Here is a 12,234-nt window from a genome sequence, read left to right on the forward strand (position 1 = left end):
CAAAACTTTGAGCACATAATATCAAGTTATCCCATGGCCCTTATTTTAAGAGCAGATTAGCCCTGTACTAACGTTTTCGCCCTAAGGCGGAAGTGAATAAAACTCATGCTATAAACTATAGCGACTATAGTACTATTCTTAGTCATTTCCTGAACTTTCTTCTTCATAATATTAATCCAACCATCAAACGAAAGTCAAGTTCCTCTCACGCTTACACAGAATCCTATGCGTGAGCTGGAAATTATTTATTTATTTAATTATAAAATCCTGGGTCTTACAGGAGATGTGGAACCAAACACGCTCAAAGAAGCCTCAACGGTGAGAGAGAGAGAGAGGAGCGTTGAATCAGTGTTTTCCCATGGCCCTTATTTTTTTGCCCAAAAACTTTTTGCTCAAAAGGGCCCTACGACCCAAATAAAAAATATTTTTTTGGCCATGGAGCTTGGCCATGTGCCCAAGCTGGCCAGGCAGTAAATCTGCCACTGGCTGCATGCTCAACACCTTGCTCGTTGCTTCTTTCACCAATAGCTTTTTAAACCATGACAAAGCAAGCCTAATGTCTTAGTATTCCAGCTCATCCTTTCTTCAAAATTGGACGTGCCACATTCTGGTGGTTTTCCTTCATACTTAAGCTTTGAATTGGAGGTCTACATGAGGCAGCAATGTGTATTGCTTCGATACAAGAGCATATAGGAGCATAAACAAGAGAGGTTACAAAAGAAACATTGGCATACACTATTGTTTTGTATCATTTGTTTTTGGTGAAAATTCTTGAGTATTTTTTTTGAGTGTGAGAAGATTCTTAAGTTTTGGAAGCGGAGGCTAGGATTTTGAAGCTTAGCTTTTATGAAAGCGTTTAATTTTCTAAGGTAAGGGCACTCGGTCTAGACTTGTCTGCATGTGATTGTGCTATATGATACTTGTTTATATGATGTTTGTTGGTTAAAACTTGATATGCAAGTATTTCTATATTTTTTTTTATAAGCAAAGAAAATATATTGAATGAAGTACGAGGGGTACTTCAACCCAATACAAAGAGGAAGAGTGAAAAAGAAGAAGAAGAAGAAGTAATGGAGCAGAAATATCTCAGAACCTAAAGACCCCCCGCCCAATGGAGGCACAACTTAATAAAATATGTCTCATTAAAACCTTACCAGGAAAACCCCCTTGGGAAAAACCTAGAGAAGGAAAAAGAGTACATATTTTAGAAAGCCAAAGCGACACCACCAAAGGGAATTACAAAACCTGCAAGTATTTCTATATGATGTGTTAAACTTGAAATCCACGTAGTTCAGGAATCGAAATCTACCGATCCCCACAGACGGCGCCAAATGTTCTATCCAAGAACATAGAGATGAGGTGCACTACCTAGAGTGAAGGGATTGTAGTGTGAGAATCTTGAGAGAGAGAGAGAGTGCCTGTAACCGCTTAGAGAGAGAATGTAACTGAATTTCAAGTTTGTTATTTCACAAATGAGCTAAGAGTCCATTACAATTGGTAACCGCCCCTATTTATAGGCTGGGGGTTGGGCCTAGCGTCCCTAGCTATCCTTAGTGGGCTAGTTGGGCCTCTCGGGGGAGGCCCAACTCCCTGGCTTGCGTGCCGCCCTGAGGCAAGCATCCCTGGGCGGGGACCCCTAGGCCTCGCCCAATCCAGATACTAAAGTTGCCCTCGAGAAATCGGGCATTATAATAACGTTTTCGGAGAAAAAATTCTGAACTAGTGCCTAGACTTGTCGGGCCATTAATGTGATCCTCGGTTGAGTAATCGGGGCATTACATTTGTGGTATCAGAGCTTTGGTTGAGATAAGCATAGTTGCTGGGTAGACTTGTTACTTAAGATGTTTGAACTCTGAGATCGATTGATGGGGTGTCTCGAAGGAAGATTGAGTTGATTGATTGATGTAATGTGTTTGTGTTTCAAGGTTGTTTGTGAGTGAAGAACCCTAGTAGACTTGATTATGCTTATATTGTTGGTAAATAGTTGTATAAAGATGTATTTTATAGTTTCTTCTTTTTTAAGTCACTCATAAGATTCCGATGCACATTCGAAATCTTACTTTACTTTTAATTGGACCCACAATACCTAATATATTTATAGTATTTATTTTCATGTGATATTAAATTAAATTTAATTATTGATTCCGATAATAAGAGAAACAAATATTATTTTATTTAACATCTCACTTTTATATGAAGCAAAAAAAAAAAAGTCTTACTTTTAAAAGTTGTTGAGATAGATCTTAACTTTTAGTAAGATCTAAAGATCTCATGTCATTGGTTTTTTTTATAGGCAAATGTATGTTAGTTGTTAAAAATATTAGTAAATCAATCACTTTTCTGAGTTCGAATCCGAGACCTTCACCTTTGCGACTCTAATGTCATTGGTAATAGTTAGGCTTCGTTTGGATTGATGGAGGGGGATGGAGTGGAGCGGAAGGGAAGGGAAGGAGGAAGAGGTCCATTGTTGGTTTATTTAAAATTGGATGGAGTGGAACGAAACCCAGTGGTACACATTCCATCACATACCACTCATTTCCCTCATTTTTTCTCCCCCCAAATTTGGGAGGAATGGGATGGAGCAAAATTTGTTGAAGTATTTAAATTATAAATTTACCTCTTCGCCCTCACATTAACACCAATCTACTGCCCGAATTGCCGATTTTTGAAAGTTGCTTCTCTTCATTTGCTTTCTTCTTCACATGTTTTGTGTTAATTGATTTGTTAATTTTTTTCTTATAAATGCCTGGTTAGTGTTCAATAAATTAGTCGAAAGTAGATTTACGACATTACTATTGTAGTTGGATATTTAGCAAAAGGACGTAACATATCTAGTAAAAGGAACCCTCTTGTGTGCATTGTCTCAGGCTCTCAGCGTTGCAGATTGTGCTGATTGCTGGTTGTTTGAGTTCTTAGGCATGTTTGTGTCATGGGCTCCCTGGCTGGGTACATAGCTTGTTGGTTCTGCTGTGTTCCATTGTCATGATTGTTTTCTTTCTTTGGCCTTGGAATGCATTGTTGTTGGTGTGGCATTCGAGAGTACATTTGGATGCCTCCTTGCCTTTGCTGTGTTGGTCTTGTTCTTGTAACAGCCTTATTTTGCTTTATTTTTTTTTTAATTTTGCTTTAATTGATAGTGTTCTTTTATTCAGTATATTTCATAAAAAGAATTGACATATTATATGTTTTAATGTAGATAGATGGTGAGAATATAAACTAATTCGAGTGAGATTTCAGCAAGGATAATTATTTTCTTAATTATTTAAGTAGTTTAAAGATGATCTTTTATTTTGAAGTAAGGGTAATATAGAAATAAAAAGTTACTCACTCCATCCTTATATATAAGTCACTTTTTTAGAGTTTTTTTAGTCCCAATATATAAGTCACTTTATAATACCAATGAAGCATTTAATACATTTTTTTCAAACTTACCCCATATTTAATATGAAAGAGGTAATGTAGTTTTGAAAAGAAATTAATTTGGAGAGAGAAGCTAATGGGTAATCTAGGAAACTCAATAAAACTTTTTACAAATTTAATACTAACAACTTCTTTTCTTAATCCTAGAAAATTAGATAAAAGTGACTTATAAATGAGGACGAGAGAGTATAACTCATTTCGTTCCGTCCATCATCCAAATAATGAAGTGGTAACTTTGTTCTACTCCATCATAAAAGACCCCAAACGATGAGATGAGATTTTTTTTCCATTCACTCCGCTTCATTCCATTTCATTATATTCCGCTCCGTTCCGCTCCATTATGTTTCATCAATCTACATAGCTTTAATTAATTATACTCATCCTTACCGTCTCTTCTTTCTGTCGCTAGTAATTGACAAATTCATCAGATCTGAGCAGCCTCGTGAGTAGTTTTCGAGTATCTGAATCTAACTCGAAGGTCAACCTTTGGTAATGGCGAAGGACTTGAGAACCCGAATCACTCTTCTCTTGTTCTTCTGCTACACCACTTTTGTGCTCCATTCAACTGAGGCTGTTTGGTTAACCCTTCCCAGTTCAGGAACTAAGTGCGTGTCGGAGGAAATCCAGACACACATCGTTGTTTTAGCCGATTACTATGTTGTAGCTGATGATGAAATTAAGGGTCACCAGCTTCCCACTGTTTCTGCCAAGGTATGTTTCCTGATTCAGCTTATTGATCTATATTCATTAGCCACTTGTTTTAATATTTCTATATTTGAATATTTTGTAAAATGTTTAAACTTTCTGCTTAATATGGGGAATTGGCTGTGAAATTGATTTCAAGATATGGAAGGTGAGGGAAAATAGAGAGAAGGAAAAAAATAATGGGTCAATGATGAATGGGAGAATACCTGTTTATTTTTAATTTGCTTCACCATTGAATTTCCTGTCTCTGATTTGTTGCTACTAACATGCCTGCTTGTAGATCCTTAACAAATTTGGTACTAAATTGCTTATTTGAGGGGAGTGAGGGTAGAACTCTATCAATGAGCTATTTAGCTTTGAAGTTAAGATTATAATAGTGGACTTTACATCACATCTTAACCCAAGACAACTAAGGGCACATTTTGTAACATTTTTATTAAGTGCTTATAGCAATAAGTGTTTATGTCGTAAGCTTTCATTCATAAGTTTGTTTGAGAAACTTATTGAAATAAGGTCAAAATAGCTTATAGGTAAATTTAAATGCTTAACGCTTATGAAAGTAAGCTCAACAAAGTTGATAGCTAGATCATAAACACACTTTCATAAGTGTCTATGCTAAATGATAAACTAAAATCAGTTATTCCAAACGTAGCATAAGTCTTTAATAGAATGTTTGGGTTAACTTCTCTTTTCTCATTAACAATTTTGAAATTGGAACCCAGAAGGTCATTAGAAAAGCTTCTTCTCATAATCGATTATGGCTTTAGAATCAACTGTACAAGGAAACATGCACTAACTCATATTGTCTTTCTTAATTAATGTGTGACTTTATTATTATTTTTTTTGAAACTTAATGTGTGACTTTATTACTTGTGATTGAATTTGTCAGTATGGAAATTAATTTCCTTGTTCTTGATCTCCAATTTCGCACCTCAGTGTACAAGTATGATAATATTCATTTTGACCAACTGCATTTTATATTGCCTGCTTTTTTTTCCCCGCAGGTGACATCTCCTTATGGAAATAATCTTCACCACAATGAAAATGTTACCCAAGGTCAGTTTGCATTCACAGCAACTGAGAGTGGGAACTACATGGCGTGCTTTTGGATTGATGGCAAACATCAAGAAGCTGCAGGAGGTACCATACTCAGTCTTGAATGGAAAACTGGAATCTCTGCCAAAGATTGGGACTCTGTTGCAAAAAAAGAAAAGCTAGAGGTATTAATTAAATTTCGTTCGTTCTCTTTCAAGGCCAATGTGATAATATGCAACTTAGTAAATGTTTGGATATACGGTGGAAAATCATGGTGGACAGCCACAAAATCTAAGGGAAGTTGTTTATGTACACCGTGGTTTTGGCTTACTGGTTTTCCCCACCGTGTATAAACATGCGCTTAGTAATTCCAGTGTTTAATGCCATATTAATTATGTCCATTTGTTTAATTTTTAGGGTGTTGAACTTGAGCTCAGGAAACTTGAAGGAGCTGTGGAAGCCATCCGTGATAATCTAATATACTTGAAGACTAGGTCAGTCAGTCTTATATTCTTTGTGATGTTCGATTTCAGTTAATCAGCTCTTTTTAATTAGGATGCAATCTTTGTGTTGAGAGGTCTTTATGAAGTGTATATAATACTTCTAAGTTCTTTACTAAGTATCAATGATGGTGATGGGTGGGCTAGAAAACATGACTCCTACTAAATAACTTAAAATTATTCACCATGCTTGATTAGTGCATTTAATTAACTTTATTTTCTTGGACATTGCTACAGGGAAGAGGAGATGAGGGAAGTTAGTGAAACAACAAATGCTAGAGTTGCTTGGTTCAGTATAATGTCTCTTGGCCTCTGCATTTCGGTTTCAGGGTTGCAGCTATGGTATCTGAAGCGATACTTTCAGAAGAAGAAGCTCATATAGATATGGTGTCGAAACGAAACCAACATCAATTTTTTCTCAAGCTTTTAAGAGTCAAGAATGAGTCCAATATTGTATAGTTTTTCTTGTGGAAATTTTCATGTATCATTGGGGGCTAGGGGGTTACCCCTTAACATATATGCAGAATTGACGAGTTTAGTTACTTTCATAGAGTCAAAGCAAACGATAATGTTGAGCATCTCCTCTAATTTATCTATGAAACCCTTCATCATGTCACTCAGAAAATCCAAGACAATTCAAAATGTTTGATGCAAATGATCTCCTATGACTGCAAACTGATATGCCCTGTCTTGAAGAAGGACTGGCTAAAATTAGGAAAATGTTTGTGAGCAGCACTTGAAAATTATTAATAAAAAGAAATTTGTATTATATTTCAAGAATATAAATACTGCCATGGATTTCCTTATATGTTTATGAGCCTGAACTTTTTTTCTTTTTTTGACAATATGAGCCATAACTTCAGGAGTTCTGATATATGAACTACCAATACTAAAAACATCCCCACATATACCCATGTTTTCTCTCTATCTTTCTCATTTTAATATATTATATCTATCACTTATCTCTTTACTCGTCTTTTTCTCTCATTAATATTTGGATGTCATAGATGCTGAAGTGGTCTACCAATAATTAACCTAACTTCAGATACAATGTATAATTTATTACTGTTAAGCGGTTTTTCATTTTATTCTGAATAAGCTTAAAAGAAGTGTAACTTTTTTCCTAGTGAGGAAAGAATTGATTAAATTCTAATCACTATTTGTGATAAGAAACTAAATTGATGGGCTATTCGTTCATGTCATGAGTTATGCCTTGTGAAGATTGTTTTTGAGACAGATTGTCTATCTCTTTTCCAGGCCTAGAATTTTATGCGCACATCTAATTCTTTTTCCCATGTAGTTGTCTAGGATTTTAAGGTGTTATCTTCTTATTTCACTACTTGTCAATTGGTCCATGTGAAGAGGAGTGCAATAAAACGACTGCTTATATGCCAATATTGGTATATGCCAACATTGGCCTAACGACTCCTTATAATGTTTGGGTTAAAGAGGACTTAGTTGGTCCCAAAAATTTCTTGACAAATGACTTATGCACTCTTCCTGCTTCACTTAATAGAATTTGAGGACTTAACTTTAAAAAAGTTCAAATGGTGAATAGGTTAAAGCCAAAGCCAAAGTCATGTCATGCCAAATAGTGAATTGACAAAGTTTTAAAGTGAAATTCATGTGTTTAAACCGCATTATAGAATCAGATAGTATTTAACTGTACTGTCGTGATTGGTGAACACCACTTTTTATAACAACACAAGCGACACATGTAATTTGTGGCAGTTTTTCACCTCCTCAAAGAGTTAAAATATCACAAATTTCACATGTCGCTGGTGTCACCATAAAAGTGGTTTCTAGTTATCATTCTTGTTAAATCTATATACATTAATTTTAACATTTCATATTAATATTAAACTCCAAAAAAGCAAAAAGTAAAAACCATGAACCATCCAAGATATTTTTTCATGAGTCATGACCTCAATCCCATTTCAAAAAAAAAAGAAAAAGACCACAATCCGGTCCAAAACAGAAAAAGAAAATGGACTGGGCTTGATCAATGAGCATTTTTCAGCCCATAAAAACCAAGAGAGAAAAAAATAGCACCAGCTAACACCCACACCCACGGTGGCTGGAGTGGTCATCAGTTCGAAGAATGGTGGCGGTTGTTACTGCAGCAAGGGCGGTGGCAGTGTTCGCCGCAGCGCGACCCTCCTCCTCTATTTCGCCGCTAACCAGACACAGCACTTTTAGATTCAGAACTCTCTCTTGTTCATCGGAACCTTCTAGAAAGCTCATCCTTTACTCCAAACCCGGTTGCTGTTTGTGCGATGGCCTCAAAGAGAAGCTTCATGCAGCGTTCTTGCTTTCTGGCCCTGATTCCCTCACCGACGTTCATCTCCAGGCACACACACACACTCTCTCTCTCTGTGTGTCTCTGTTTCTGTGTATGACATTGAGTGTGAGGTTTTCAATTGAATGTTGTTGGGTTTTGTTTTTTGTCAGGTACGGGATATAACTAGCAATCCTGAATGGGAAAGTGCTTATCAATATGAGATACCTGTGCTGGCTAAAGTTCTCTCTGATGGCACTGAGGTCTGGTTCTTCTCTCCATTTTTCATTCTTGTTCAAATTAGGACATGCATACTTCATTAATATAGAAATTTATTATAGGGTTAATGGTTAAGTTAGTCCCTGATTTTGATTTTAGTCCCTCGGCAGAAAAAATGACAGTTTAGTGGCCGTCAAAATAATGTTTATTGGCAGTTTTTGACCGCCACGAAATGTTATTTTTCCGCCGGAGGGACTAAAATTAAACTCAGTTACAAAATCAGGGACTAATTTTACCTTTAACCCTTTATTATAATATAGTCTTCTAGTTTGAACTCAAATTGTTGTTGAACACTGTAGAAAAGCTTATAATTCCTCATGTTAGTCATGGTTTAATTGAAGCTATATATTTTGTTAATTTGTTAGTGTTGTTGCTTGACTCTATATTAAGCCTATTTTTATCATTCTGCCATGTTTTGGCTGTTGCACTTCTTCATTATTCCAGTTTTCCGTTAATATTGGTGTTTTGTTTTTTGCATCATTTTGTTCCTAATTATTGGGTGTTTAGATGTTACACTGGCATTTCATCTGATTTTGTTCTATGTTTAGATTTATGTCATCTATAGCATTTGTTGTGTGATTCTGTCGTATCATGGTGCTGTTGTCCACTGTGCAGGGAGATACTGAACTGTGGGCATATGAAATAAATTTGAATAGTCTAGACTCTAGATTAAATAACAGTTTTATAACTAGTACTTAATACAGAACCAATACAAACTGTAATTGAAATTGAAACTTCAGATGTATTCAGTAAAATTTATACACTTTATTCCATGACTATGATAAGAATGTCAATAGCTAAACTCATTACTATTTACTTAAACCATTTCAGCTCTATATACTGAGGAACGGCAATATTTATAATTACTGAATCTGAAATTAATGTATCTCATGGAACAGTGAGTTTCATGTAGCTAGAGAATCATTGTTTAATTCCAGAACTTAAAACTCCTTGTTATCAAGATTCATCTCTTTAAGGTTGGCTGTGTGAATTAGTGACACAAAGAATGCATGAGTCTAAGGTTCTGAACGCAAAGAATATTACTGCAAAGTTATGAAGAGAGTCAAAGTGATAACTTGTGTAAAAGCTGTAGATAATGAGCTCTACTTGATCAAAGCATTTCGAGTGTCAGATAAGACATGGTTAATTTTAGCCTCGATTTGACTTTTAAGGGTGGGTTTTAAGTGCAGAACATGATAACAGGGGAGGAAAGACAGGGAAACAATATGACTCTGAGCCGTAGACTTCAAAGAGTGTAAGTAGGGGTAGCTTGTTTAGGTTTAAATTGAACTGTGATTGAATAGTATGGAGTTTCAAAGTCACAAGGTGCTGTAGTTGAACATATTGGTTTCTGTGTTTAACTTTTTATTCAAGACCGAATCTAATTTAAGCTTTTAAGGCTTTCGTTCAGGTGGTAGTTTAACAGCCATGGCTTTGGAGACCCTTGAATTTATGGTTTTTGATTTCGTAGAGAAAGATTAAGGCTTAGGGATTTGCCTATTGAACTGATGAGGAATATATAGGACTTGGAAAGCTATGATGATTTAAGTTGTTAATAATAGGACAAATATGCAAAGAACAACCAATCACAGATGTGCTATTGACGGGTCAATGCAGATAATGATTTCTCTCTACATGATGAAAGCCCAGTCAATATTCATTTTCAGGGAGAAAATATCTCAGTAATGTCATGCTGGGATACAGGCAGCCTCAACAAATCTGCCGGGGCATTGTTATAGAATTAGAAAGGAATGGATTATAAGAAGCGGGCTATGGATGACCAAATCATTTGTTGAACATGATGAAAAAACTAAGGATCACCCTATCAGTATGACAACAAAAGTGTGGGTGCATTTCACTCAACTCTCATGGTATCATATCATGGTGTTGCAATCACAATTGTGACCAAGGTTGTCAAACTAGAGAAGTAAATTCGTGGAGTGTTGGTGAACTTACAAGATTTTATCTCATCTCATGCAATAATAATCTTGTAATAACCACAATACTATAACAGACCAAATAATTTTGATATTTAATGCGCATTTTTATTTGAGAAGAATACAGCTACAACTCACTTTCAGTTGCAAACCATGAAGCAAATTTATCCAGAAACACTTCTTAGTCTCCAAAAGCCTTACCAAAATAATAATAATAATTAGACCACCAGAGTTAGACCAGTTCATATTGATGATCGATTGAAAAAGTTGCTTAGTTCGGTTACCTCATCAATTCGCATCAACCTGGTCTGGTCTGAGCTTGCGGCCTTGCCTACATCTCAGGTCTCCGTGGGAATGTTAAGTAACAAGTCCAAGATGGTGCTCAAGGGCTATGATGGCTCTAGGGAAAGAAAATGTCAAAAGTATCCAAAAGGTTGGCTAAAATTAAAAGTAGTAGGGGGGGGGGGGGGGGTGCTGACAGTGATATTATAGTGAGGAATTTAGCCTGGCCATTCTCCAAGGACAGAGCATAAGTCTAAAATTTCCCTAGAATAACTTCTTTTATGCTAAATTTCTGCAATAGCTACAGAGTTTCTCAATTATGCCACAAGTAAAGGGAAAATGGATGAAATTCAAGATCCCATACCAAAAACTATTTTAAAAATACATTCTATTTTCCCACATATAATTGAGCAGACTGATTATTTATCACTTAGCTTTTACTCAGCCATATGTTTGAAGGTCTTTGGAACAAAGCCAGTTCATTAAAGGATTTGGTTAATGCTGGTCCAATGCTGTCTTGAAGGTTTCGTGTTTTTGCGTCCAACTGTCTAATGCTAGTCTGTTCCTCCTAGTCTACTAGTTTCTGGATTCTTATTTCTTATTATACTCTGCTCTTATCTGCGACTCTGTCCTTTTTGCATCTTGTCTTGAGGCATGTAATCCCAATTTACTATTCCATGACCTTGCTTACAATCCAGTGATGCGAGTTTATGGTGCTCAAGCTTATATGTTGTGCTCTGCCATAACCGGAGTCATTACTCATTAGTTCTAGGAGTCATTACTCATTAGTTCTAGGATTCTTATAGTGTCCATGACCATGTAATAAATAATAAAATGTAAGATTCATAGCAGTGGAGGAAAAATCTACATCTTATGTGAGCATTTTCTTGTTTTCCAGAAAACTTTACCACGTTTGTCTCCACGCCTAGGAGTGTTGCACGTCCAGAAGAAGATAGCTGCTGCTTTGAGAGAACAATAAAGGCGTTTCAGGCTTACAGCTCAAAAAGACTCCTGAGGCATAACAATTCTCTGTTTTACAACTTCATCATCTTATACTTTGTAGAGTTTAAATATTTTTTAGATATTTTATATAGTTTTGTCTATTGAATAAATAAATTACATAAAGCCTCTACTGATATGTGAAACTTACACAAGCATACACTGATACACACACATCAGATGTTATAACATAGTACAAAGCTGAATGAAAAAGTTTATATTTAATTTTAAGGATTTAGCTTTTCTAAGGGAGGGTTAGGGTTCATTTTAGAGGGAAACAAATTCCTCAATTTTGGGGCAAGAGTTTTGTCTTTTGAGTTTTGATTAAAACATGATTTGTTGAAAGATTGTGACTAGTGAGTGTATGCACATTTATGATAAATGATTAACTTGGTTGGATCTCAACCATTAAGTTTTTAAACAATAGTCATAAATCTCTACCAAAAAGTCTTTAGAGGAGTCCAATTTCAATTTTAAATAATGAATTGAACCTAAATTTTCTGTTAGAGAGATTTTTGCATTTAATTTGTTTTTTCTGTGCAAGCCGTATTTCTGTTGTGTGGAAGAGTCTTTACCTCGGGACGCTGTCCCAACAACTAACCTTTTCAGTGTTTAAACTTTTTTCTAAGTGCGGTTCGCGTAATATTTTACGTGCAATCGCTTATCATGGGAAAATATATTCATGTTTTCCTGCACGTAACATGTTGGAAAATTTTGGGAATGCATGTGAGAAAATGAGACGCAAAATATTTCTGGTTTTTATAAAATGATAGAAAAGAGATGACACCTTTACTACTTG

The 12,234-nt window shown here is 35.7% G+C and overlaps 2 protein-coding genes across 2 annotated transcripts; both read left to right on the forward strand.

The window, feature by feature from the left end:
* The first annotated feature begins 3,802 nt into the window (after positions 1-3,802).
* LOC130736912 (transmembrane emp24 domain-containing protein p24delta5-like) lies at positions 3,803-6,276 on the forward strand. The gene is made up of 4 exons (XM_057588686.1): positions 3,803-4,131; positions 5,130-5,345; positions 5,578-5,654; positions 5,898-6,276. Exons 1-4 carry the CDS (start codon positions 3,913-3,915, stop codon positions 6,040-6,042), a joined length of 657 nt encoding a protein of 218 aa, XP_057444669.1. The 5' UTR covers positions 3,803-3,912; the 3' UTR covers positions 6,043-6,276.
* Positions 6,277-7,693: 1,417 nt separating this feature from the next.
* LOC130736920 (uncharacterized) lies at positions 7,694-11,666 on the forward strand. The gene is made up of 3 exons (XM_057588695.1): positions 7,694-8,010; positions 8,112-8,201; positions 11,335-11,666. Exons 1-3 carry the CDS (start codon positions 7,762-7,764, stop codon positions 11,413-11,415), a joined length of 420 nt encoding a protein of 139 aa, XP_057444678.1. The 5' UTR covers positions 7,694-7,761; the 3' UTR covers positions 11,416-11,666.
* The last annotated feature ends 568 nt before the right edge of the window (positions 11,667-12,234 follow it).

The sequence above is a fragment of the Lotus japonicus genome, chromosome 1, assembly GCF_012489685.1.
Source record: "Lotus japonicus ecotype B-129 chromosome 1, LjGifu_v1.2".
NCBI classification, from domain to species: domain Eukaryota; kingdom Viridiplantae; phylum Streptophyta; class Magnoliopsida; order Fabales; family Fabaceae; genus Lotus; species Lotus japonicus.

What these genes read in the sequence shown, in the direction of transcription:
- LOC130736920 (XM_057588695.1), top strand. Translation starts at nt 7,762, where the DNA reads ATGGTGGCGGTTGTTACTGCAGCAAGGGCGGTGGCAGTGTTCGCCGCA. An exon ending in TCACCGACGTTCATCTCCAG is followed by an intron (nt 8,011 to 8,111) that starts GCACACACACAC and finishes GTTTTTTGTCAG; the next exon opens with GTACGGGATATAACTAGCAA. An exon ending in TTCTCTCTGATGGCACTGAG is followed by an intron (nt 8,202 to 11,334) that starts GTCTGGTTCTTC and finishes CTTGTTTTCCAG; the next exon opens with AAAACTTTACCACGTTTGTC.
- LOC130736912 (XM_057588686.1), top strand. Translation starts at nt 3,913, where the DNA reads ATGGCGAAGGACTTGAGAACCCGAATCACTCTTCTCTTGTTCTTCTGC. An exon ending in TTCCCACTGTTTCTGCCAAG is followed by an intron (nt 4,132 to 5,129) that starts GTATGTTTCCTG and finishes TTTTCCCCGCAG; the next exon opens with GTGACATCTCCTTATGGAAA. An exon ending in CAAAAAAAGAAAAGCTAGAG is followed by an intron (nt 5,346 to 5,577) that starts GTATTAATTAAA and finishes TTTAATTTTTAG; the next exon opens with GGTGTTGAACTTGAGCTCAG.